This window comes from Molothrus ater, chromosome 26 (genome assembly GCF_012460135.2).
Source record: "Molothrus ater isolate BHLD 08-10-18 breed brown headed cowbird chromosome 26, BPBGC_Mater_1.1, whole genome shotgun sequence".
In the NCBI taxonomy this organism is placed as follows: Eukaryota; Metazoa; Chordata; class Aves; order Passeriformes; family Icteridae; genus Molothrus; species Molothrus ater.
Window position 1 is genome coordinate 4,229,389 of NC_050503.2, and position 25,960 is coordinate 4,255,348.

Genomic DNA, 25,960 nt, shown 5'->3' on the forward strand with positions numbered 1-25,960 from the left:
GGGTTCTCCCAGCCTTTCCTCATCCCTCTGATCATCTTTGGTGGCCTCCTCTGGACTTGTTCCAAGAGGTCTGTGCCCTCCCTGTGCTGGAGCTCCCAAAGACCCAAAGTTTTCACTAATTCCCTGATGTGCAGTAGCTACATAAGAGAATCTCCTGCATCTGCCTGCAGTCAGCTGTGAGTGTGCTTTAACAAATGCTGAGTCAAGACAACGTGCTGTAACTACAGGAGAAACAAGTTTTATCTGTGTGTAGGGAGGGCATGGCTTAGAAAACACATTGAACTGCGCAGAACGCCGTGGAAAAAAAAAGTTTTACAATTGTTTGTTTCCGTTTTGACTTCTCCTGTAATGTAAATAACATAGCTGTATAGTTAATTACCGTGGCAATTAAGATTATTCATATTGTCCCTTAACTTTGCTCTCTCATGCTGTTTTCTGCAAGGCCATCAACCCTCGCCATGCCAGCACTGCTGAAATTACAAACAGCAGTGGGTGTCAACCACAGAGGGGAAAAAAAAGCACTGAACATATTGCAACACTGCCTTTGGCACAAGATAAAGACAGAGGTGCCAAGGTTTAGCCTTTTTATTTTCACAGAATAAAGTCAGAAATAAACAGGTGCAATCTCCTAACCAGAGGCAAATCCACTCCAGACAAAGTCTCATGATCTCTCTTTATGTGTAAGGATGTTTTATAGACAAAACCAGTTCAGACTAGAATTGGGAAGCAAATACAAGCAGTCCAAAGAGTATCCCAGCAGAAAAAGTTGCCAAGAGAGAAGGAAGAGCAGGAAAACCTTAAAAACACATAACAGAAGACTCTTCAGCTGGGAGACCAAGGTGGAATGAAACTTTTCTAAGGAACTCATTTGACTTGATTAGGAAGCGGGTTCTGTCTTAATTTATCAAGACAAAACCAGTTTTCTCTGGAGCTAATCAAGTGTGTGGGGGTGAAAAGGTCCTCTTTATTTTTTTTTTTAATATTATATCGCATGGGAGCTTTCAGACCAGCAGCTGAGGGTTAATTTGCGACCTGGCAATGCCCAGCACCAGGGTTACAACCCCGAGGAGCTGCTCCTGTGGTGCTGCACCGGGTCCTCCCTTCCCTGGCACCTGCACTTTGCAGTAGTACCAGGATCAGCCACATGAGGAAAAAAAAAAAAAAAAGGCAAGAAATAAGAATGTTAAAACTATCCGGCTAAACGGCGAAGTTGCTCAACTCCAAAAACATCACACTGCATAAGGCTAAAAAAAAAAAAAATTTAATTACATGTTTTGGGTGGTTGTTAATGCACTCAGAGTCACTGAAATAGCCGCGCCTTCCGAAATCAAGGCTCGTTGGGCACTCGGCGTTCGCACGGCTCGTCCTGGTCCGTCCTGGGAGCGGCGAGCTCGGGATGCCATCTGCCGGCAGGGCACGAGGGGCTTTGCAGCTCATCCACCCGCAGCACTGCAGGAAATGCAGCTGCAGGACGGGGAGCGCCGCTGACGCACCCGCAGAGACAATTAGCTAATCAAGGGTAATTACAGGGTGCGTGCGTGACACAGCGACAGCTCCGTGTCTGGGGAGGGACGGGGAAGGTTTCTGCTGCGAGCATCTCCAGGCAGCCGCCAGCACAGCCATGAAACCACAGTGAGCTGAAAACACAGGCTTTCAAACATGCAAATTGGCTTTTAAAAGTCTTTTGTATTAGGCACTTACCTAGAACAGGGTGGCAAACCAAGATATTGACCACATTAAGCAGAGAATGAAGTTCAGCGAGATAAAGATTTAGCAGTTGGTCTAAGAACAAAACTTGTTGGAAAAAAAAAATTCCTCGTAGGCTCACGGAGTAGTTTGTGTTGGATATTACAGCCCCTCTCATTCCAAATGGGGCAGCCTCCACTGTCCCAGGCTGCTCCAGCCCTGTCCAGCCTGGCCTTGGACACTTCCAGGGATCCAGGGAAGTTTCTTCTCAGTGTCCCACCCAAACCTGCCCTCCTTGGAGGAGATCAAGGGCTGCAATAACATCCCTTGGTTTTGTCTTTCTGCCTGGGCACCCACATTGTACCAACGAGTGGATGAGAAGGGGGAATTTTGATTTCTGAGTACCAATTTTATGGTGCATGGGTGGATTCTGCTGAGAACAGAAAAGTGAATTTTTTTTTTTTTTTGAATCAGGAATATCAGCACTTCCTGCTTTTATAAAGTTCTGTTCCACTTATCCAGGCCTCACATTATAAGAGTTGAGCATACTCTGAGATCTACCTGGTGTAGATCCAAGTGAAAAAGAATCAGGCAAAGTACAACTGACTCAAAGAGGACTTCCTGCCTTTATTACCTTCTGGACAAGCATGGATGATGCCCCATCATCAAAACAGTCAAACTGCAACAAAACAGAAGAAAACATGGTTCTGGTCCACAAGATCCAAACTCCAAGAGGAGAACAAAGATGGAGAGTCACATTTTACAGGCATAATTAGAGCAAACACTTGGAAAAATAAAGTCAGCAGAAAGTGATTTGTCAACCAGCTACAGTTTTAATATAAAAAGTTTTAGTCCAGTCATAAGCTTAATTGTTCAGATGAAAATGAGCAGTGGAACTGAAATCTCGAACAAGATGATTCTGTTCCAACATCAAGCTTTTTTGGGTGACAAACAGAGTCAGAATACACCTGTCCACACCCAGGGTTGCCAAAAGCTGGGGCTGTGGTTGTTGCCTAACACCACCAGACATTGGATTTCCTGAGGCAGATCTTCTGTGATGTCACAGCAGCTGCAGCCTGGGGGGAGTTGAGCTGATTTTTGGCTAATTTACACACAGGTGTATCTATGTACAGTCTACAAGGATTCAGTGAGGACAGTGACTGAAATGCCTTCCCACTCTTTGTGGACGCTCCTGGACTCTCCCACCAGTGGAGAATTTTGCACATAGTGTATTGTTACATCACATCTGTAGACATAGATATTTAGATTTTGATGGTGGAAGTTTAGCACCTCTCAGGAGTACTAAATTCAAGCTAAAACAGCCTAAAAATTGTGTAAAGAAAATACTGATAACCGTCACAATTTTCCTGAAAAAAAAAACAAACCTCACCAAAACCCAAAAGAACTATGTACACCCATGCCAATTGTAGCTTCTGAGAAAAAAAAAAATGAAATGGCATGTAAAAAAAAAATAATACCTTTAAGAATAACATTGCAAACTGTTATTCATTCTGCCAGGAAGATACAGTAACAGCTGCTTACAAACGGAAAAAAGACAGAGAGAAAACATCTCTCCTTAGGGCAAATGAAGTGAAACAATTCTAGCAAACTATAGCAAAAAAGGGGAAGTATTTGCCCTAAATTAACACCAAAGGCAAGCTGGAAGAAAGATGGCAACTGTGTTTTTGTGGGCCTCTTCTTATACAGTAACTTCCAGGAAGAGCTTGGAGTACATTACTATTGTCTGGAAAAATAATCATGAACACCCAATCTTCCTACCAAATTCCATTACCTCCAGAAGGGTTTTGGTCTTTTAATACCTAATCTAAGGCTTGGTGCCTACAGATGACAATTGGGAACTTGTTGGATGAACAGAAACTTGAAAAAGCAAATACTGGTCAGTTGGCAGAGGGTGTCACAAGGTTGGAACTCTCACCTGCATTTTCACTGACTGGAGGCAGCAATCCTGCTTCCAGAGACTCTCCCACAGGCATTTACTCCTGTTCTCAGTTAACTTAGGCTTTAACAAACCCCTATTTTTGCTTCCAAACCTTTCACTTGAAGCTGTTCTCTCAGATGAATTCCTTTGAAACCATGCAAAAAAAAGCTAATAGTATTTTTTGACTTCAGATAATTTCAACTCATGTTCTGCAATTTTTTTTTTTAAGTTAACAGAGCTATGAATGAGTTAAGGCACCCAAATGCCCAGAAAAAAAAAAATACCTTGGGCTAAATACAAGGAAGTGTTCAGCAGTCATTTAATTGCACAATCATCTCCCTAATTTGTAGCATAATGCTGCCAATGTCTTTAGGGATCCTAAAATACAAATACTAGAAACTCTGCAACTGGTACTGACAAGGCATCCACAAGACATTCCCAAGGTTCATTCTGGATTCCTGGCTCCTCAATGTAACTGCTACTCCTAATGTAATTAGCATTTAGCAGCAAGATCAGCACGTTCTAAGAATGAAATAAATATTCACACAATCAATACTAATGGTTCAAAAGCTCAAACACATTATTGAAATCAATAAATTCCCAATCTTTCTTCTGTCAATCCAAGATTGCAGAAACGAGACCCTTGGCAACAACATTCACAGCTCTCAGGACCACAGAAGCTTCTGCACATGAATTCTAGGCCTGAAGGTTTGGTGTCTGTGGTGCCTGTGAGGTGTTTTACTGTGTTCGGAGCTGGTAGTCTGAAAAGGGGAAAAAAAAAACCAACAAAACCCCAATTTTAGTGATTTGTCTCATTCAAAGGAGTGAAACAGAGCAGCAAGGTGGGATAAAGTGATAAAATAGCTTCTTGTGTTTATAGATATTAATAAAAGAGGATGCAAATATCAATAAAATACTGAGAGGGGGAATAGCCTTCAACTGAATAGGGAAGGGTTGGATGGGATATGAGGAATAAATTCCTCCTGTGCAGGGGTGAGGCCCTGGCACAGGTGCCCAGAGCAGCTGGGGCTGCCCCTGGATCCCAGGAGTGTCCCAGGGACAGGGACAGGGCTGGGAGCACCTGGGGCAGTGGGAGGTGTCCCTGCCATGGCAGGGGTGGAACAAGATGAGCTTTAAGGCCCCTTCCCACCCAAACCAGTCTGGGATTCAACAATTCTATAAAATAAAAAACCCCAACACAAAACCAAACCCTACCATTTTTGCTTGCTAAAAATCCAGTATTTTGTACTAGACAGTGTCTTACACATGTTAAAGCTGGCAGAATGATGTGTGTGAGCACACTGCTAATGACATGTTTGTTTTCAAATTTCCCAAATTCCAGCTCAATTAGAAAACACTTGAACAGCATTACCACTCTACCCCATTGGGTCTTTCATTACCACACCAAAAAGGGGACTAGAAAAGAAACAGTGTAGTTTAATTTACTGTGTATCTAAACCAGATAGTTTCATACTCAAAAAACAGGAGCTGCACTTTGTAGGTGTGTTCTGGAGAAACAAAATATTCCCTTCCTCTCACCTCCATTCTGGGTGATGTACCTCACCCAGGGCAAAGCCTGGTAGCCACTCTTCTCAATTATCTTTAAGTAACGAACCTGGAAAAAAAAAGATCTGTAAGATTTAAAGCCTCCCATGCTGACAAAGCAGCATTTAGCAAAAATGAAAAGCAAAAAACCCGACCTTTTTATGGGTAAAAATCTGTCTTGAACAGGAATCATCAAGATGGAAAAACACCTCATGTGTTGGAGCCCAGCATGTGAATTTATCAGCATTTCTGTTTTCAAACACTGACCTGGATTCCTGAAGTGGTGAAATAGGGAATCTCAAACTTTACACTAATGGGAGGTTTTCCTTCCTTGTCTTCAGCTTCAACACTTGGAAGTCCAAAGTGAGCTCTCATCAGGTATTCTTTTCCACCCTATCCAAAAGGGACAATTGTTTTTTTTTTTCTTGAAACAAAAAAAAAATAATAAAAAACTTGCAATGATACAAGTAGTTTTCTTAACACCAAACTGCTGAACTTGACTATTTATTTATTCCAGCTCTTCTCCATGGCTTCAAAGTGAGATGTATTTTTATTTTAAAAATCCTTAAAAAAAAAAAAAAAAGCAGATCCAGCCTGAGGCATAATTCATTTTCTTCCAGCCTCATACTCAAAAATTCTGATTAAATAGTGACACACAGCTGCACTATCACATCATTAGCAGTGGACAGAGCTCACGCTCGTGGAACCACCCAAGAAGTAGAGGCTGACAAAACTCAAGCAGCTGCTGCTAAAGCCAGGCCAAGGATTGCACCACCCAGAGACATCACTCAAAAATCTGCTCTCTGCCCAGGTTCTGAAAAAATATCCAAGTGAAACAAATATAAACAACAGCTATTAGCAAGTTCCAATCTTTCATCCATGGAAAAGGAAGAAGAGTCCACTGCTACTTGTCTGATACCGACAGGATTTGCTTTAGGCAGAGTTTAAATGTGAATGGAATTCTTAGTGTTAAGTAATTATTACAATCTTTGGTGGTAAGAGTAAAAAAATAACACTTACTGGAAAAGATTTAATGGACCAGACAATTTCACTGTTCTCTGGAACCCATTTGACACTTCCAACAGTGGTTTTAAACTTTGGCGAGTCTGCGTCATTTGGAACTGGGATGTGAATCTCCACATTGTTGGCAGTTGATCTACGCTTAAATTGACTCTTTGCCTAAAGAAGAAAAACAATAAAGCAGAAAAGCAGAGTTTAAGTATTTCCATGATGCTGGTGAGCTCAGAGAGCTGTGAGACACACACAGCTCCCCTCCACCCCAACCTGAATCCTGAGAACCAGAACTGAGATCATAACTGACAAGTGAAGTCTTCAAAGGTGTCTCAGTGCCACAGAAATGCTGAATACTTGTACAAAAATGTACAAGCTTTGAAAACAAACAAAAGAAGACTAAAATTAGCCATAATTATGAAAGGATGTCTGACCTTGATCATGTACTCGATGCGGCTGTGGGAATGTTTCTCAATCACAGATTCAATCCAGATCAGGGGCTTTACCTGGTGGTGGAAAAACACATCACAGCTCTGAGTTTTACTCTGACAGAGGCAACAAAATGTTGCTTTCCCTTAATACTACACTCAATATGTGAACCACAAAGAAAATGCAGCCTGGGGTATCAAAATGACAGAATTGTGGTTTTTAAAGGAATAATTATACAGGTGAGCAAGCACTGATATATCAATATACAATACACTGATATATCAAATGTACAAGAATTATAGGCTTAGAAATATATGTCTCAGATTAATCCCTAATAACAAACACTTGCATCAGAAAATATTTGATAGTTTTACATACTAGGGACTGAACTATTTCTTTGCTATAGACCTTGTCTAAATGGAATTTTTTGACTTTTCTTTATCACCATGGCTGGCATACTCCAATCAAACTAAGTGACATACATACTGTTGTTAACAAGCACAATTAATTGTTACACTGACATTATGTAGTTAGATTAAAAACACAGTATTTCAAAACCAGGTTTCAACAGCAGTTGAAAATACAGAGATTTATTGCTAAGTGAAATCTAAACTTCCTTCTTCCTCCAGAAGGAGCGAGCACCAAGTTTTGCTATTAACAGTTGACCCAAAAACCCATGTGCTGCCCATGTTTTAAGAGGGAAAAAAAAAAGAAGGGAAAGCTATTGTGGCTACAATCTAAACCAATCTCATTTTAAAAAGCAGAGATCCAGACTCACGTGGGTGTTGAGGCGGTAGGACATGAGCTCAAACTCTCCATCAGGTGGGATGAAGGAGATGGTCCGGTCGTTCTCAAAGCGAGAGAGACGAACACACTGGTGGAACTTCACATCTTCCAGTTCCACTGATTTACTTTTCCCACCTAGCAGAAAACACACAGGTCACACAAGCCATGGCCCAAATCTCACCAGAGCACAGCTGCTGCCTGCTGACATTCCCTCCTTTTAGCCAACTCCTAGGATCAGGGCAGTGGCTGTCCCCCGGTGCTGGGCACTGCTGAGGCACCTAGAATCCTGTGATCAGTTTTGGACCCTCCACAACAACACTGAGGGGCTGGAGCGTGTCCAGAAAAGGAAACGGAGCTGGGGAAGGGGCTGGAGCACAAGGAGCAGCTGAGGGAGCTGGGGGGACTCAGCCTGGAGCAAAGCAGGTTCAGGGGGAGACTTCTCACTCTCCACAACTCCCTGACAGGAGGATGGAGCTGGGGGGGGTCAGGCTCTGCTCCCAGGCAACTCAGTTCAGGACAAGAGGAAACGGCCTCAGGTTGTGCCACTGGAGGTTTAGTTATATTTTAGGAACATTTCTTCACTGAAAGGATGGCCATGCATTGGCACAGGCTGCCCAGGGCACTGGTGGGGTCACCACCCCTGGAAGTGTTCAAAAGGCCTGTGGATGACTTGGGGACATGGCTTAGTGCTGAACACAGTGGTGCTGCTCAGCAGTTGGACCTTGTGATTTCAGAGGGCTTTTCCAACCTCTGTGATTCTGTGATCCCAAACCTCAAGACTCCAGACAGCATCTGTGATGATTATGGTGATAACACTCACGGCCTGTGTTATCAAAGAGAACTTTGTCATTCAGCCCAAGGCGCAGCTCTGGCATTCCCGAGAGGAAAACTCTCATTTTAATGGATCCAACTATCTCACTCCGTAACACGTTCCCGTTGGCACTGACCTGAAGAAAGATGAAGAGGAAGGTAAGACATCTCTGATGGGGGACCTTGTGACATCCAGAAACACTCCCACCCCATCCCTATAGCCTGGGATTTCTTGGATGTGTTTCTTATGAAGATTTAATCCAGGAGAATGAATTAAATCAGGGATGTGAAGCAGCACAGACAGAGGATCAAAGGACACATCCAAAAATCAGCAGTACACACAATTAAAGCAGTATTTGTACTGGATTTCCTTGGGGGAACTTAATGATGACATTGCTTTGAGTGTCACAGCACACCCTCCACAGTCAGACTTTCCATTGCAGGTTTTCACACAAAAAGCCTTTTTTAACACTTCCTCCTACAATTCTCACACAAAACCTAAACTACAAGGCACCCACCAAAAGGTTAACTGACTCTATGACATCCAGGAACACCTCGTTTTTCCTGTATTTTATCCCTTCTGATCTCCATGAAACAGCGTTTGTAACAGTGGCAGGCGGGCGTGGGGCTCCAGTTTCAAGTTTGTGGCCTTCCTGAGTGATGTACCTTCACAACCAGAGAATTGGCATGGAAAAATAAGAAAATTAATGTTTTTGATAATTAGAACACATTGAAACATTTGTTTGCCTATGAAAAAAGGGTCAAAAGATTCCTTTGTTACTGTTCAGTGATACTTACTCTTGTAAAATTTTACTATCAGTGGTTTGTGGATAACCAAAATCCATAAGCTCATCTAACAACTCATAAATAATAACAAAATTATCCCTAATGCTCTCTTCTTCCAACTCCTTGAAATATTCAGAAAAAACCTGAAATGCAACAAGAAGAGGGAGAGGGAGAAGGACATTAACTGAGGCAGCACAGCACATGCAGAAGGAATTCCTGCATCTAAAATAATAATCTTGTAAAGTTCCAACCCCTTCCTTCCCAAACAGCATTCTGCTCAGATCAGCCCCAGGAAACCACCACAATTAAAACACATACAGAGAATCCTAGAAGAAACTATAATGAAAAATATTTATTCTGGAGAAAGTATTTTTCTCAACAGGTACAGATGAACCAAGCACAGGATCTGTGTTTGGTTCATGCACCAATTCACAATCTCCTCCAGGTGCTCAGCTCTTGTGTAACTATTACAGCACTGTGCCCCATCCTCTGCCTACACAGCTACAAAACATCAGTGCCCTTATCAGATAGTTCTGAAAAACACTCAAATATCAAGTAAAAACGCTATTGTTGAAGTTCTTTAAAAGTGTGAAAGCTCTGTGCACTTCTATCTAGACAGAACACAAATGTTACTTTTGAATTATACTCACCTGAACTACTTTATATAAAAATGAAAACACCAGTGATACACAAGCATTTTTCTTAGAAGTTGCAACAACTGATGAAGGATGTTGAGGAATGTGCATTTTAAAAAAAGTTTACCAAGTGCATTTTAAAAAGCCTAATTTTAGGCAAATAGAGTTGCCTAGAGGAATTATGCATTAACTACTTAACAGTAGATATGATCTAAGGAGATATAAAGATAAACATTCAGGAAGTCATTAATTAGGGTAAAATTAAAACTTTTCTGGACCTTTTGCTGCTGGTGCATATTACACTAAGTAAAGCACAAAAAGCCCTTATTTAATATAACTAACTTTACTGAATATAGGCTTTTTGTACCACTTCACCCATTCTCCAGCTTGCATTTTGACATTAAAAAACCCAAACCAGCAGCCCTTGGCATGTCAGCACATCTGCAGCACAAAGGATACGATACAGGTTGTTGTGTTTAATCCACATGAAACGAACTCCCCCATGTGCTAGGATAGGAGAAAGTGTCCCCTCTTCTTCCTTTTCCATAAGGATTGGCATAAAATGTTCCACCTCTGACATGTCCACATCTCCACGATAATTCCGACAGATCAGAACCTACAAAGAAAGCAACCAAATCCTTCTTTTTTCTCTTCCATGAGGACGTTCTCATGCAAGACACACAAATGCGTGAAAGGCCCCTGTAAAATCATCCAGCTTCCCTCGAGCCTGCCTGCATTTACACGTGCAAACCACAATGCTGGAATACTCTGCCGATTAGAACGCGAATACCAACATTTAAGTGCAAAGTCATGTATGAATATTTCCCAGACCTTCCCCTATTCCTGCTCACACTCTCACAACGATTTTAGGATAGGAAAACACGCAACTGCTCTGAGGCAAAACACCGGCAGAGATGAATTACCCGGGGATGCCGCCTCGCCCAACACCCCTACAGGCGAGGGGCTACAGGCCACACTCCCCTGTGCCCGCCGGGTTACCCGGGGCTGGCAGCCCGGGAAGCGGAACCCCCGCAGCCCTCCCAGGAGCAGCGGAACCCCCGCTCGGCTCCGGGCCTCACCTTCCCCTTCAGGTCCAGCACATAGACGGCGCTGGCCGACATCGCCCCGGCCGGGCCGCGTCCCGCGCGCCTTCCGCTTCCGCTTCCGCGGGAAGTGACGGCACGGGCCGCGCGCAGCGATACGCGCCGGGCGGCGGAGGGACACCGCGAGAGAACGGAGAGCTCAAGTAGTCCCGGTAGCGCTGGGACGGCCCCGGGGCCCGCCCAGGCTGAGGTGGAGCTCGGCCACGCGCTGAGCACCAGGGCTCGGAACCTCATTCGGGTTAAAAGCAATGTCCCGGTTTTAGCGGCGCCTTAGGAGTTGGAACGTTATTATACATGTCATCCCTGCAGGGGTAAGAATCAAACTCCACACTCCCCATTTCATGCGTTTATCAGCACACCAAAAAAAGGGATGAAAGCAGCGTTTTAATAAATTACATCGAATTTACAAGTTGCAGCAGACCCCTCTGAGAGAGCTCAAGATAGAAATGATACTGTTGATACTCAAGATAGAAATGATTCTGTTTTCCACAAAAATCGAATTGAGTACCCGGTGCACAGCAAGCCAGTAATTACACACTCGAGAGACACGCTGATTATTTATTTCAGAGTTGCACAAGCCTGGATGCTCGGTGGGATCCCAGAAATCCAGCACATCAGCTATCAAAACTTGGACATCACTCAGAGCTTGTTGGCTGCTCTCTATTCCATGGATTAAACCTCCCTTCTTGCTGGTTAGGCTTGAAAGTATACAAAGATCAAATATCAAAGAATATCCTTCCGTAAAACAATTTTACATATTTCACATTTTGCAATGTGGCCTCTGACAGAACTTGATAGTAGTAATTACACAATTCACATAACTTAATAGAGAAACTTAAATAATGTGAGCCTGTCAGACTCTTCACCTCAAAGAGGGAGAACTGTTAGAACCAAAGAAATAAAGGAATGTTTTCCATCTGGCTCGCAGCAATTAGTTTTGGCCTTAATCTCACACACTAAGAAAAACCAGCCCTCTGCATCGACGTAAACCAGAGCTCCTCAGCCCAGGGGAGACATTGCTGCATGTTTGGTTTGAAAAAACAAGTCTATAAAATAAGACAGTATAAAGTCATAAAAGCTCAAATGATGTATTAGACAATATGGAGAAAAGACAAGATTTACACGGCAACCCTGCTTGATACAAACAAAACACAAGTCCAGCTCCAGAGCAGTGAAAAGCAGCCCGGTCATTTAGTCCAGCTGACTTTGGGAATGTCGTAATGCTCAGTCAGAGTATCCAAGTGCCTGTTGAAGTCCTGGGGGAGGAAAAGAGACAGAAAACGGGTGCTGACATTACCAAGCTGAACCACAACCTCCCCTGCGTCCCGGCTTGCCTTTGACAAGGCGGAACAGCTCCTTCAGCCCAACAATAAACACGCCGGCCAGAGGAACTCGGGATGGTTTTGCTCACCTCCACTCGCTGCTTGTGGGTTTTCGATGCTTTCTTCAGGATCCGCTCCATTTGCTGTAGGAGACACAGAAGGGCCGGTTACTCGCAGCCCCCTCAGCGGCCTCAGCCCGGGGCTCACGGGGGTTTTTAAAGCCTTACCCGCTTCTCCTGCATCTTCTCGTAGGCCACCTGCGCCGGGGTCCGCTTGTCCAGCCCGCGCTTCTTCTCCTCCTCCTGCTTCTTGCTGCTCACGATCTGCTCCAGGATCTGGGCCTTGTCTTTCGCCTTCTTCTTCTTCCTGCGGGGAGCGCCCGGTCAGCGCTCAGCCCCGGGGCTGTATGTCCCCTCTTCGCCCCCAGTTCTCCCGGTCCCTCCTCACCGCCCCCCGTTCTCCCCCGCTTCCCCCCGTCGCCCCTCACCGCTTGCCGGCCCCCAGGGCCCCGCCGCTGCCCTTCAGCCGCAGCGGGCCGCGCTGCACCGCCTCGTAATCCGCCATGGCGGAACGGCCGCGCCCGCGCCCTCTACCGGCACCGCCGCAACGGCGCGGCCGGAGCCGGGAGCCGCGCTCGAGCCCCGCCCGGCCGCTCCGTGAAGGGAACCGGAGCTGCCGTGAGCCGCCTTGCCACCTCCGTGAGGGGAACCGGCCCCTACGTGAGGGGAACCGGGGCTTCCGTGAGCCGCCTTGCACCTCCGTGAGGGGAACCGGGGCTTCCGTGAGCCGCCTTGCACCTCCGTGAGGGGGACCGGGGCTGCCGTGAGCCGCCTTGCACCTCCGTGAGGGGGACCGGCCCCTCCGTGAGGGGAACCGGGGCTGCCGTGAGCCGCCTTGCACCTCCATGAGGGGGACCGGGGCTGCCGTGAGCCGCCTTGCCACCTCCATGAGGGGAACCGGCCCCTCCGTGAGGGGGACCGGGGCTGCCGTGAGCCGCCTTGCACCTCCGTGAGGGGAAGCGGCCCCTCCATGAGGGGAACCAGGAACGAGCCCCGCCCGGCCCCTCCGTGAGGGGATCCGGCAGCGAGCCCGGTCCCGAGTTATCTCCGTGAGGGGAACCGAAGCGGGACTTGCAAAATGTGGATGTTTTTAACAGTGTGCATTAAAGGAAAATAGTGGCACAGGCTGCTTAGGACAGTGGTGAAGTCACCATCCCTGGAAGTGTTCAAAAAACTTGTGCATGTGGCACTTGGGGACATGGTATAGTGGTGACCTTGGCAGTGCTGCATTAATGATCTAAAAGGGCTTTTCCAACCTTTATAATTCTGACCCTATAAAACGTGAGAAGGAAAGGAGGAGAGGCTACCAAATTTCCATCATTTGATGTTAAATTTTAAAGAAGGAAAACACTACTAACACTTTTCAGTTAATTCCCCATATCTGGAGGCACGAAAAAGCCGGGTCCACTGGATGTACCTGCAGCCGAAGGGCACTAATGAGCAGCTATTAGTTATTTGGCTAAATCCTGTAACCCGAGTCTTCGTGGTGCACACAGGAGACGGGTGAATGCTGCTGGATAAGAGCCTCAAGCAGCCAGACTAAAGATTTGATGAAATGCTCCTATTATGATACTTTGCAGCCTGGAGAAGTTGGTTACCTGATCCTCTGCTGTACCTGAGCCTCATTGTTGCAGCTTTTAATAACCGAATATCCAGACGACCTTTAAAGGTGCCTTTGAGGAAAGAACTGACAAGAGTCAGTATTCCCAGCTCAAAATGGGCAACAAGCAAACCATTTTCACTCAAGAGCAACTGGATGCATATCAGGTATAAAGCAAACTAAATGGCTGTTTGGGCAAGACATTGAATAATGGCAAAGGTATTGTTGGGTTTTTTAAAACAACATCTTTTGAAAATCAGTTTGGATTGCAGTAAAGATTTTAGGAGCATAGTTTGATTTTTACATCAAAAGGAAGGGTTATAAGATATGCCTAATTGTATGCCAAAAAGAAATCTTTAAGGCTTACACATAATACTACAGTATAACTTCATTTAAGTCACTGCATGGGAAAAGTTTGGGCCAATGCATGCTAAAAACTGTCATTTTGTGTTATACTTTTTCTTATTTTATAGGACTGCACATTTTTCACAAGGAAAGAAATTCTGAGGTGAGTCTTCTGTATGCATGTTGTGAATAAAGGACAGAGATTGCTGTAAAGGCAGGTTACCTATGGGGTTATGTATTTAAAAAATAATTTTTAAATGGATTTATTAAAATTTAAATTGATACTTTGGGACATTCTGAGCTTTTTTGGTGGCTTTTTTAAATTTACAAACCCCTATCCTAAACTGAGTCAGAATTCTAAATTTTATATTAATGTACTAGTCCCTCTTTATTTATTAGAAATAAATGTAATGAATTACGTCTTAGTGGCAGCGACATCCACAGTTCTCTCACAGGGTTTTCAGATGCTTCAAAGTGTACTGTTATCCTCTGGAATACTTTGCTGATTGTGTCAAGTTTTTTCCATGTTTTCTTGTAAACAATTACACTGCTCCTCCAAGACGCGTTTTTCCCAGGCCTCACTGAACTCCCTATTTCATCTCTGGCCAAAGGATCTGATAAAGGCAGGATCAGGTGGGACTGAGAGTCCTCACTGAAAACATGAACTTGTTTTCCTCTCCTGGACGTTTGGCTGCATGTCCTGTGCAAGCATTTTAGTTCTGTAATGAAGCTTTGTATTTTTCACCAGTTACACTTTGCCGCTTGTTTTAATAAGGCTTGTTCCAACAAAAACATACTGTAACTTAGTGTCTGGTAATGGATGCAAAGGGTGAAAAATGAGGTGGACAAGCAAACCAGCTTGTTCTCAGAAGTCTCTAGAGCCAACAAGCCTTTCTCTCTGTCTCAGGCTGTTCCACAGGTACCGAGACCTGGCCCCGCAGCTCGTTCCCCTTGACTACTCGGACAAACCGGCCGTGACACTCCCCTACGAGCTCATCGGCAGCATGCCAGAGCTCAAGGTACCCGCGCACGACTCCAGTGACTCATTCCAGGCTCATCTACCCTTCCTGAATAATTCATCCAGGGCTAATTGCTGGGAGGCTGCCACGGAAATTAATTTGGGCTATCAAAGTAAAAAGTCTTTCTGGAAGCTTCTAGTCATTCCCAGAAAGCAGCACAAAGGTTAAACTGGGTGTGGCTGTGTCTGCTCCTGACACAGCATTAGACGAGAACTTAGAGGCAGAAAGGGGACAAATTGCCAAAAAGGTGTTTCAACAAAAATAATCTCGCTCCACTTGCCTTGCCTGCAGTGCAGTCACTGCTGGTAGGGATGACCTTGCCCTGCTCCTGTGCTGTTTCCCAGGACAACCCCTTCCGGCAGCGGATAGCTGAGGTGTTCTCAGAGCACGGCGACGGCAACATGACTTTGGAGGATTTTTTGGACATGTTTTCTGTGCTAAGTGAAATGGCTCCCCGAGACTTGAAAGCTTATTATGCTTTTAAAATTTATGGTGAGTGAGACATGCATAAGAAGTAAGTGGGGAAATCCTGCAGCTTCGTGTAGGGCTGCAAAAATCCTTGCTCTGTCAGCATAATGACTTCTAGGTACCATTTAACTGCACTTGAATGTTTGTTCTCCCTCCTCTAAAAACTTCTGGTTTTCTTTATCCTTTTGTCTCTAATTTGTTTGGTATTAAGATTTACTGCCAAATTTACGACTTGAAATTATCTGCAGTTTTCAAGAGCTGATGAACATTAAGAAATATTTCTGTCTGAGAGGCTGCTTGGAACAGCACAGCACAGGGGATCTGGCTCCCCATGAATCTGTAGGGTGGATTTGGGAGGCCAAGGTAGGGAAGAACACTGCAGGCTTTTTTTCTCCAAAGACAAATGTAAAGATTTTTTTTAATGTATATTTAGAGTTACTTTATGATCAGCTAAAGACAAACAATGTATCAGACCAACATAATCTTGCTGGAATGATTTAATGATGGCTAGGCTGTGTTTAGCCATTAAACTACTTACAGTTGTTACCCTGATGTATGAAAAGGAGAAATTAAGATATTTTTATTTTGCAACTCATTTTTTTCACAAATAGATGGAGGTAACTTCATTTCTGATTTGAGAGTTCTACTGATGAAAATTCATCACAGCCTGGGAACCAAGCCCTTCTATTGGGTCTTGGCAAACAACCATGTAAAATGCTGACTTTTGTCACTTTAAATTAACTTTGTCTCCTTTGTCAGACTTCAACAATGATGATTACATATGCAAATCAGACCTAGAGAAAACTGTTAACAAATTAACCCGAAATGAGCTGACCCCAGAAGAAGTCAGCCTCGTGTGTGAGAAGGTGATTTACGAGGCTGATGTGGACAATGATGGCAAGCTGTCCTTGGCAGACTTCCAGCATATGATTGTACGAGCTCCAGATTTCCTCAGGTAATATTTGCTTTTAATCTCTAGCACAAAATTCTCTTGGTTTCCTTGTCAGAAGCCTCTGAAGTGTGTGTTTTCATCTCCTCAGTGTTTGCAGACCACCACTCTCCTGTGGCAGGCTCTAGTAGAGCTGCCCACTGCAAACACTGCAAAAAGAGATGCTTGACAAAGCCTGGAGGCTTCTTGACTTGCTTTTGAACTTCCAAAGTACTTTTTACATGACAGAAGGTCCTTGTAAATGAAAAAGTTAGTATCAGCACTTTGATAAATGTATCACATTGATAAATGTATGAGATTTGCTCACTCAGTGTTTAACATAGTGTTAATGTGGTTTCTGATGCACATCTTACACAAACCAGCACTCAAATCTTGCATTTATTTAATGTACCCCATCTTTGCAAATGCTTGCCAGAATAAAGTTTCCAGTTTATGACAGAGCCCTACAATTAACTGTAGTAAATCCTTTGAACAGGGATGCAGGAGTGATCATGACTTCCTTTTCTTAACAGCACCTTTCATATTCGAATCTGAATCTTGTCAACCACGGGGATGGGAGTGCTGCTATGACTTCACCTGAGATTACCAGCCATGAGAGCACAAGATAACAGAGGACAACTTTGGTAACTGAACCATTCAGAGAACTGTCTTTCATTTCTCTCTTTAAAAGGAATGATTTGTTAAGCTCTTCATCAGGAGTTCCCTGTAATTTAGCAAGATGTCTACTCCCCACCCTCAGCCAGAGCAAACCTGGCCTGGACAGTCAGAAGGGAAGTATTTGATACCACCAGGAAGTAAGAGACTTGTATCAAACTGTAACCTCTAAAAATTCACCCAAAAATGCCTTAACCAGTAAAAAAACCCCTTTAGTTTCAAAAATATAAGTAACTCCTCTGATTATTTATGGTCTTAGTAAATGGTCCAATAAATAAATTCCTGAAGTATTCTCCCTCAGTGCAGGATTTACAATGAAAAAGTCAGCATAGTTTAGAGACAAAAGAGTCTACCCCAGGTCCTGTCCATCTTCTCCATTTTCAGAAATCCCCTATTTTCCACATCCACCAGACTCCCTACGCACAAATGATGAATAGGACTGAAAACTTAGGTTTGTAAAATTCTCTTTTCATAAGAAGTTTATTTATGCAGTACTTAGGGTCCTGTACAAGAGAGTAAAAACAGACATAATGTAATAAACAACAGCTTTGTTTTAATACAAACATGAAAATCAATGAGAAGTGTTTAAGAAAGCAGTTGTAATGTGGGAAGGGTGGCAGCCAAAAGTGATCATTCCAAAAATACAATTTACAGTTATTTTTACAAATTTTGGGATGTGTTAAATTCCCTTCAAACAAAGTCCTAAGTCCCAAGTCACACTCAATGCAGAGCAATGATTCCTGCAGAAAGGCTGGAGAGAGCAGTTAAGCAGCCAGTTACCTTTATTAACCACAGAAACTCTGGGCAGCAGGAAGGATGGGTCAGGGAATAAGGCAGCCTGGCACACTCAGACTGCAGCTACCATTGACATTCCTTTGAAGAGATCTTTAGTTAAGCTACAATTGCAGACACAGGTTAGTCATCATTCTTCCCCAAGCACAAAGGAGCCCATCCTCACACAGCTGTTTGTGCAATCCCCTGGCAAGCCCAAGAGAACGAGAAATCGTGGCAGTTTTGAGCGTGATCATCAGCCAAACACAGCACCACAATAACCCCTCAGCAATCATCAGGGAGATGATCAGCATCTCACAGGAAAGGAGAGACCAAATCATTTTCAGCAGCAGTAAAGAGACTTACAATAATCCATAGGATTTATAAATCTGAGGCTGGAAGGCTGAAGCTGGTGTAAGGTTCTGATGTCAGGGAACATGAGCTGTGCCTGTCAGCACAGGACAACGACAACACAGGTGTTAAGGAAGTGTGAGAAAGCAGCTCCACCATTTATGGACAAGGGGACTGCAATGCACTGCAACCAGCCTCAAAAGTAAGGTCAACCACAGAATTCCATGATACTCACTGAAATAAGGGAATTTGAGGACATGCTCAAAATTGGGTTTGTTTCTCTACAAAACAAATGTTAATCAATCAATTACTTGACATTTTAGTGGTATTCAGACACTGAGAATGTGTAGTAAGCACAGTTAAGTTTTGCAGCCCTACTTCAATTCCTCAGTTTTACAGGTTTTGTACCCAATTTCTGATTTTTTCCTCCTTAGTTAAAGAAAGCTTAGACACAAGTAGATTAAGTATGTATTTACAGAGTACCTCTCTGACAATTGCATTTCCCATTACATTCATACTTAATAAACAGAGTAATTGAATGATGTGGTGGAAACACACTGTACTTCTAGATTTGATGCCTGTGTTTAGTGACACACAGCTAAGCCCATGTGCAGTGCAGTGTCTTGAACCTTTTCCTCTCTTACACTTGCATTTTAGGTTTCATGTTGCTTACACAGACTTAGTGTCTGTGTAGAGCCTTCATAGCCTGAAGCACAGTGATGACTGTAGTCACAGTAACTGCATGAGGCTTCCTGAGATCAAGCAAGAATGGTGTTGTTCATAAACCCAACCACTTCAAAGGAAACAACGCCATCATTCGATACATAAACACATGCAACAACCAGCATAAGTTTAAACAGAAGGGATTCACATACAAAGAATTCTGAATGCAAGAGTAACTTCAGATTTAGAAAATGAGTGAAAAATCACAATAGCATCCTTCAGGTTTTACCCACTTGTAAATGAATATGGTTTGTTTTCCCATCTTGGGATGAGTTATTGATACAGTCCACAGGCAAGAACCAGCATCATGGCAGACCCATGGTATCAAGTCAGATAAACACCAATTTTTCCAGTCACTCTGAAAAATAAATCTGGCCCAGCATCTGGCTGTATAAAGCACAATTCAGATGCAAGACAATCCACAGCTATGACTAAGCCAGAAGCAAATTGTTCCAGAGTTATGTAGGAAATTCAGCCTGGCTTATCACCACCCCAGTTGTGCCTCAATCATTTCTTGAAGCACACAAAAACTCTTTAAAAAAACATCCTTAGCTCAAGACAGAGGTGCTGCTTGTCCAGTCCACAGGTCTGTGTTAACTACACTCTGTCTAGAAGCCTCCTCAGTAACTTCACATGGTTTTATCCTACAATTACATCTATGTATAAATCCCCTACAGGGCATGTTCATCAAGTCCTCATGCTAAAAAGCCACAAGTAAACAAAGAACCAAACCATCATAAGGTTTTGGTTAGAGGAAAGCTTTCATCAGGACAGAGATCATCTAAATGCATCTAAAATGCATTTCTATAAACCAGCAACTTGGAGAGTGAAATCTTTTCACATTTTGGAACAGGCAGAATTCCTGTTGGGCCCAGTTGCATGCTGCAGATTTATACAGTTTTAATTGTGAATCCAACAGATAATTAACCACAGCAACACTTATTAGCGCTACTCTGAGGCCCAGAGTTCAATACCACAAACTTGAAGAAAACCAAACTGGTCAGTAAATTCCACAGCTTCAAAATCAACTTGGATTTTACCCTTAAATGCAGCTGTCAATGTAAACAAAGCCTGTTTCAGTTCCAGTGAGCTGCAGGACACAGCTGGTGTGTTCCTGGGCAGGTGCACCATGGCTGCAGCCCCTGGGCAGCACCCAGTGCTGCTGCTGGCTCCTCCTGCCAGTCTAACCCAGGGCCAGGCCTGGTGCTGCCCTGGGAGCAGCACCACTGAGGAGCTGTGCTTGGCCCTGGCCTTGCACACCTGGGAATGTCTGGGCTGGGTTTGTGGGAATGCTAACACAGCCAGGCTGATGCTGCAGTGATCAACACCCAGCACGAGAGAGCCTCTACTCAAAGTGTTCTGATGTGCAACTTTGTTTGCATGTGTGAGCAGGTGTGCTTGAGAACACGTGACTGGGAGCAGTGCAATCGTTTCCTTGTCATGATTTAAAAGTACCTACTCTGTCATCATAGGCCTGCAGTCATTCCCAGCTAGAGAGTGGTAAAGCCACCCATTGGAAGGTGACAGCTTTAGTCTAAGTGTCCCTGCCTGACTGTGGTTCTCCAAGAACAGATGACAGATCATCTGTACAGCACTCAGTGTAGCCATCAGCTCCTGTTAAACACCTCTGAACGTCTGCAGTACTTAATTAAGCACAGTCAAGTCTAACATGGATGAATTACCAATGGTAAGGACCCATTCTATGTACAGCACACATTCTTTTTTAAAAAAATAGAGATTCCTCTGAGGAGAATTTTTTTAAAACATCAATTGTACTTGTGGATTGTCTAGAGTAACAGAGCTGAGTGAGAGCCAGGCAGATAAAGGAGTTTCTCTGTAGCAGTAAAGAGGTGGAGCTGCAGAAAGCTCCCTCGAACCTCCTGGGAAGGCATCAGCCTGCACTGCTCACCTTGGTGCACTTCTGGGATGGTCCTGTGCCACTATTCAGTGTGCAGCTACACACTGGATATGCACATGTACCATCTATGCACACCTGTACTTCATCAACAGTGGCATTTGAGTTTCTTATTTTGATCACAACCTCATCTTTCTCAACTGGATACGTGACAGATACGAATGAAGACTGAAGCAATGGTGCTGCATGCCAGGTCACACGTGATCTGTTCTTCCTCTGCTAGACAATACACATGCCCAGTGGCAATCTGACAAAAATAAACTTGTTTCATCTCCAAAACTGAAGAGTCAGGCAATTACCAAAATAAGCCATTTCTTATTCAGATGGTCACAGAGTGACAAGGTATGCTGGGAGCACTAAGTCCACAGAAAGAGGAAACCTCACGTAGCACAGGCACAGTCCAGCTCAGATTAAGGCCATGTCCCTCACAGAAGAACACATCGGAAAAAGCTGCTTTTCTTTTGCTGGTCTTGTGTGATTTTGACTCCCTGGTTGCTGCCTTGAGGGCTATTGCCTTCCTGAAGATGGAAAGAATATCCAGTTACTTATTTAAACTTAACAGATTCTTCCACCCATCCTTCATCTGGTCACTCCTAACCAAGCCTGACACGCACAAGAACCCTTCCCACAATCAGTGAGAGGCTTCACTCATTTATCTCAGTCTTACAACAGCCATGACAAAAAACTGGAGAACTGCATCTGCACCTTTTGGCTTCAACCAGCTCACACTGTGCTTGTGGCTCAGCTTCCATCAACTCAAAGACAGCTGAGACTAAAAACCAACAAATTACAGGGCATGTCTGGCTCTTGTTGGAAGGCTTAGGAATCATCAGCAAGACCCAAAATATCCCACAGCATCAGTTCATGTCTGTTCATTTCCACATGAAGGTGGAAATATCAGGAAGAGTAGAAAGAGCCTTCATTAGCTTCATTTCATATTCCTTAAGGAACAATCCAACACCACTGTGCATTTATTTGTTGTAAAAGGACAACCCAATTGTTGCCCAGGATATTCGTGCAAAGATTATCCAAAACCATTAATTCTTTCCCTATTCTTAAACAGTTTGAAGTTTCTACCCTGAAGTATGATGTCTGCCTCCTCTACCTTTAATTTATATGATCTTCAGGCTGCAAGAGTGAGAAGTATCATTAAACTGCTCTACCCCCCAACTGACTCTTGATAAAACAAATAACAGATAATTTTATTTAGAAAACCTCAACCATTGCAGCTAATTCCTGAAATGCAGAGACAGCCAACATCAGAGCACAGCTTGACAAACTAAAAATACATTTCTAGAACTTTCAGGGATCCTTCATAAAAGAGACTAAGACACATTTTTTTATACAGTGTGAAACAGTTCATGCAATGTGGCTTTTGGTTTGCTTTTTTTTTTTCCTATTTAAATCCAGCATGGATGAAATCAAAGTTACTCACCAACTTCTTGTCCATTTTTGCTTTGATATCTCTTGCAAGAGTGAAAAATGCCTGTGACAAGTCAAACATTTCAGTGTTACAGGGTAGAAAACATTTTCTAACAGTTTTCTATAGCAATAAGCTGCCTTCCCAAGTTTGACATGCTATACAAGAAAGTTAGATTTTCAGCATTTTCCCCTCTGCTCCGGGTTTTAATGCTCCTTCTCGAGCTCCACCACCTTCTTTCTGAGCCCCCAAGCCACACTGCCACCCCCAGCCAGGGTCTGTGCTGCAGGAAGTGCTCAACAACCCATGTGTGGTAGCCAGCACTGCAGTTCTGCGTGCCAGCAGCATGGACAGCTGCCCACAGTGCTGCTCTGCACAGAGAGGACAATGCACACAAGGCAAAGGCAGCAGTACTCACATTCTCTATGTTTATGTTTGCTTTTGCGCTGGTCTCCATGAATTTAATCCCGAAACTTGCAGCAAGCTGAACAGAAGCAGATTGCACATTAGTTGGACAATTGCAGGAACAGCTCCAAACACAGCCCTGGGCACAGCATCCGTCCCTGCTGCCAGGGCAGTTGGGGATTTACTCACGCAGAACAATCTGCAAAAATTAGGAACTAAACCCCACTGCCATTGGCATCTGTTCTCACTGGCTTTGCTCTGCTCTTTTACACTCTGCACACATTTTCACTTGCTCTTTTTTATTTCTTTCTTGCATAGATACCTTGTTAGTCTCATAACAACCACAGTGCAGAAAAAACCTCTGCCTTGACTCAGTAACATCTGAGATCAGAAAAGACAACCCCATCTCCCTTGTCTCAGTGGCTTTCAGCCAAAACAGACGTTTTCTCCATGTCCAACTCCAGCATCCTTTTAGAGAAGTCCCACTGCATCTGTGAGATAATTGAATCCTTAACACAGGTTCTGCTCTTGGTCCCAGTGGGGGAAGCATTGCCATGGCAGCTTGGGGAATGTTCATTCACTCAGGAGCACCACTGGGGTCCCACACAATCAGCAGGGGCAGCTTTTACACTCTGAAAAGCCCAAATGAAAGCACACGGAAGGCACAGCACTCACCTTCTCCCCTTGCTCTCTAGAGACCTGTCTCTTGTCATTTGCATCACATTTGTTGCCCAGGATCATTTTTTCAACATCAGGAGAGGCGTGCTGAGACAAACACAGAGCAGAAACTTGGGCTTGGCTTTTGCAGCTACACATTGTCAGGCAGGTGAGGCACCCACTGAGTGCCCAACACAGAGATGCCAGTCCTGAGCATCTTCCACAGATTTCCAGCCTCCCCCAACCCTTCTTCCCAGCATGTCACCTGCACCACGGCAGTTCTTGGATCATTTGTTGTGGCAGGAAATTGTCACATTAGGTGCCCCTAGAAATACAGGGGCTACAGCCCTCACAACAAATCACCACCAGCCAAGGCATTCCAGAACCATTACTGACTTCCCTCCCACTTATCTTCCAAGTACCCTGCAGCACATGACAGAATGTAACTCTTCTGAAGCAATTCAGCTTTAATTACTTTCAGGGGAAGAAATGACACCTTTAACAGTCAGTAATGAGTAAAGAGAGAAATTACCTCTTCAATATTCCTCACCCAGTTCCGAATATTTTCAAAAGACTTCTCATTGGTGATGTCATACACTAGCATGATGCCCTGAAGGTAAAGAAAGAGTGTTTATTAGTTAAAGGTTTATCCACAGCAGACAGGAGCAGCTTAACAGGGGCTATTTTTAACAATTTTAACAGCCCAGCTAATGGCAGTGAGATAAGGTGTGCAGGACATGTATTTATAGAGTGAAACATGGGGAAGCTGCCTTTGCAAAGTCCCAGATTGTCCCAATGTGGGAAATGGATTTATAGAGAGTTCTCAGGGCCTGACAGAAGACTCACACAGTGTGCATCCCCATGTAAACTTTGAGCTAAGAAATGCTGACTTAGAAATACTACAGACTAGAACAGATATTGTTGAGAGAGAAATGGAACTAGAAAAAGTTTCAAAAGATGGTCTTGTAAATAAGACTAGATACTTTGAAGAAATAGAATTATAAAAGATATATTGTAGTGGGACCTATGAGGGGTAGTTTTAGATAATTGGTTTTAAGGTATCTACAACGTGGTGTGGTAAAGAGTTGATAAGCCAAAAAACACTTATAGTGTATTGTAATTAGGAAAGAGTTGGCTTCTGACTGTGATGGCGTGAATTATAACATCTGTATTGTCTCACCCTTCTCACGAGACTGAAAATGGAATAGAAGTTTTTAAAACACCTCTCAGTTACCCCATCTGTAAGCCCAGCAAAGGGGGTTATCCCACATCCCAGCACAGCCCCAGCAGCACCCGGAGCAGCAGCAGAGCTGGGAGCTGCAGCCTGGCAGAGCCCCGTGCTGGGAGGGCTCCAGAGCCAGCTGGGTTCGTCCGGCCCCAGCCCAGGATCCCGGCTGTGCCCCTACCATGGCTCCCCTGTAGTAGGCGGTGGTGATGGTCCGGAACCGCTCCTGCCCGGCCGTGTCCCTGCAACACACACAACAGCTCCGCCTCAGCTCCGCTAACACCACCACGAGCCGGACGTAAATTAGATAAATAAACCACTCTTCAGAACTGCCTTTTGAGTGCTAAAATACCATAAACCACCGAGCAGCACAAGCGGATGAGAACCGAACACATCCCCACGCACAGCACACAGCGGCAGAGGAGCCTTACCAGATCTGCAGCTTGATTCTCTTGCCATCGAGTTCTATCGTTCTGATTTTAAAGTCGATTCCTGCAAGGAGAACCAATTCCTTTACTCACAGCTCCCGCCGAAAGGCCAAATCCAGCAGCTTTGCCCTCAATTCTGCTGCGCAGTGTCCCGTCCTCAGCGCTCCCTGCCCGCCGCTGCCCAGCACCGGCCGGAGCGGCCCCTCACGGAGCCCGTGCGGGGAGCCCGCCAGGGAACGGCAGCGGACCGGGCCCGCATGGCAGCGAACCGGGCCCGAACCAGGCCCGCCAGGGCAGCGAACCGGGCCCGCATGGCAGCGAACCGGGCCCGAACCGGGCCCGCCAGGGCAGCGAACCGGGCCCGCCAGGGCAGCGAACCGGGCCCGAACCGGGCCCGCCAGGGAACAGCAGCGAACCGGGCCCGAACCGGGCCCGCATAGCAGCGAACCGGGCGCGGTGGTGCCGCGGCAGCGAACCCGCGCCGATGCCGGTGCCGCGGGCGATCCCCGCGCGGGAGCGCGGTGCGGTGCGGGCGGCGCTCACCGATGGTGGAGATGAAGGTGGCGTTGAAGGCGTCCTCGGAGAAGCGGAACAGCGCGCAGGTCTTGCCCACGCCCGAGTCGCCGATCAGCAGCAGCTTGAACAAGTAGTCGTAGGTCTTCGCCATGTTGGTGGGCACCGGCCCCGCCCACCACACGCTCATTGGTCCAGCCCGGCGGAGAGCGCACGGAGCCGGCACGCCATTGGCGGGCGGCTCTGACACGGGTGCAAGCGGCGCCGCGATTGGCTGCCGGCCCCACCGACCGGTGCTTCGTCATTTCCGGCTACAGAGAGGCGAGGCCGGGCAGTGACGTAATGACGTCATTCCCGTACCTGCCCGCACCGTGACGTCACGCCCCCCGATCGGCACAAAAACCCG

At 45.0% G+C, this 25,960-nt stretch overlaps 4 protein-coding genes across 6 annotated transcripts; 1 reads left to right on the forward strand and 3 right to left on the reverse strand.

The window, feature by feature from the left end:
• Positions 1–2,293: 2,293 nt before the first annotated feature.
• Positions 2,294–10,806, reverse strand: AP1M1 (adaptor related protein complex 1 subunit mu 1). The gene is made up of 12 exons (XM_036399441.1): positions 10,707–10,806; positions 10,087–10,243; positions 9,643–9,710; positions 9,005–9,135; positions 8,725–8,872; positions 8,217–8,343; positions 7,389–7,531; positions 6,616–6,687; positions 6,191–6,349; positions 5,438–5,563; positions 5,165–5,240; positions 2,294–4,386 (listed from the first exon to the last, which is right to left on the reverse strand). Exons 1-12 carry the CDS (start codon positions 10,746–10,748, stop codon positions 4,364–4,366), a joined length of 1,272 nt encoding a protein of 423 aa, XP_036255334.1. The 5' UTR covers positions 10,749–10,806; the 3' UTR covers positions 2,294–4,363.
• Positions 10,807–11,095: 289 nt separating this feature from the next.
• FAM32A (family with sequence similarity 32 member A) lies at positions 11,096–12,667 on the reverse strand. Its single transcript, XM_036399482.2, has 4 exons — positions 12,540–12,667; positions 12,280–12,418; positions 12,142–12,195; positions 11,096–11,986 (listed from the first exon to the last, which is right to left on the reverse strand). The coding sequence occupies exons 1-4, from the start codon at positions 12,614–12,616 to the stop codon at positions 11,918–11,920; spliced, it is 339 nt and encodes a 112-aa protein (XP_036255375.1). The 5' UTR covers positions 12,617–12,667; the 3' UTR covers positions 11,096–11,917.
• Positions 12,668–13,827: 1,160 nt separating this feature from the next.
• CIB3 (calcium and integrin binding family member 3) lies at positions 13,828–17,387 on the forward strand. Of its 2 annotated transcripts, XM_036399479.2 has the most exons (6): positions 13,828–13,878; positions 14,185–14,219; positions 14,964–15,075; positions 15,420–15,567; positions 16,303–16,498; positions 17,005–17,387. In XM_036399479.2, exons 1-6 carry the CDS (start codon positions 13,828–13,830, stop codon positions 17,024–17,026), a joined length of 564 nt encoding a protein of 187 aa, XP_036255372.1. In that variant the 3' UTR covers positions 17,027–17,387. The 2 variants fall into 2 exon arrangements, with proteins under 2 accessions (XP_036255372.1, XP_036255373.1); XM_036399480.2 differs by lacking the exons at positions 14,185–14,219; positions 14,964–15,075.
• Positions 17,388–17,593: 206 nt separating this feature from the next.
• On the reverse strand, positions 17,594–25,744 carry RAB8A (RAB8A, member RAS oncogene family). Of its 2 annotated transcripts, none has more exons than XM_036399473.2 (8): positions 25,585–25,744; positions 25,045–25,105; positions 24,795–24,855; positions 23,921–23,998; positions 23,407–23,496; positions 22,745–22,810; positions 22,342–22,392; positions 17,594–21,424 (listed from the first exon to the last, which is right to left on the reverse strand). In XM_036399473.2, the coding sequence occupies exons 1-8, from the start codon at positions 25,742–25,744 to the stop codon at positions 21,332–21,334; spliced, it is 660 nt and encodes a 219-aa protein (XP_036255366.2). In that variant the 3' UTR covers positions 17,594–21,331. The 2 variants fall into 2 exon arrangements, with proteins under 2 accessions (XP_036255366.2, XP_036255367.1); XM_036399474.2 differs by having other exon boundaries at positions 17,594–18,365; positions 25,585–25,708.
• Between the last annotated feature and the right edge of the window lie 216 nt (positions 25,745–25,960).

Coding starts and splice junctions, on each gene's coding strand:
- FAM32A (XM_036399482.2), bottom strand. CDS start 12,616: ATGGCGGATTACGAGGCGGTGCAGCGCGGCCCGCTGCGGCTGAAGGGC. Junction 12,419..12,539: donor GCCCTGGGGGCCGGCAAGCG/GTGAGGGGCGAC, acceptor CGCTCCCCGCAG/GAAGAAGAAGAAGGCGAAAG. Junction 11,987..12,141: donor CCCACAAGCAGCGAGTGGAG/GTGAGCAAAACC, acceptor TTCCTCCCCCAG/GACTTCAACAGGCACTTGGA.
- CIB3 (XM_036399479.2), top strand. CDS start 13,828: ATGGGCAACAAGCAAACCATTTTCACTCAAGAGCAACTGGATGCATAT. Junction 13,879..14,184: donor AGCAACTGGATGCATATCAG/GTATAAAGCAAA, acceptor CTTATTTTATAG/GACTGCACATTTTTCACAAG. Junction 14,220..14,963: donor ACAAGGAAAGAAATTCTGAG/GTGAGTCTTCTG, acceptor TCTCTGTCTCAG/GCTGTTCCACAGGTACCGAG.
- RAB8A (XM_036399473.2), bottom strand. CDS start 25,744: ATGAGCGTGTGGTGGGCGGGGCCGGTGCCCACCAACATGGCGAAGACC. Junction 22,811..23,406: donor CTAGAGAGCAAGGGGAGAAG/GTGAGTGCTGTG, acceptor GCTTCTGTTCAG/CTTGCTGCAAGTTTCGGGAT. Junction 21,425..22,341: donor CAAAAATGGACAAGAAGTTG/GTGAGTAACTTT, acceptor TTCCATCTTCAG/GAAGGCAATAGCCCTCAAGG.
- AP1M1 (XM_036399441.1), bottom strand. CDS start 10,748: ATGTCGGCCAGCGCCGTCTATGTGCTGGACCTGAAGGGGAAG. Junction 8,873..9,004: donor GATAGTAAAATTTTACAAGA/GTAAGTATCACT, acceptor CTGGTTGTGAAG/GTACATCACTCAGGAAGGCC. Junction 6,350..6,615: donor GCATCGAGTACATGATCAAG/GTCAGACATCCT, acceptor TTTCTTCTTTAG/GCAAAGAGTCAATTTAAGCG.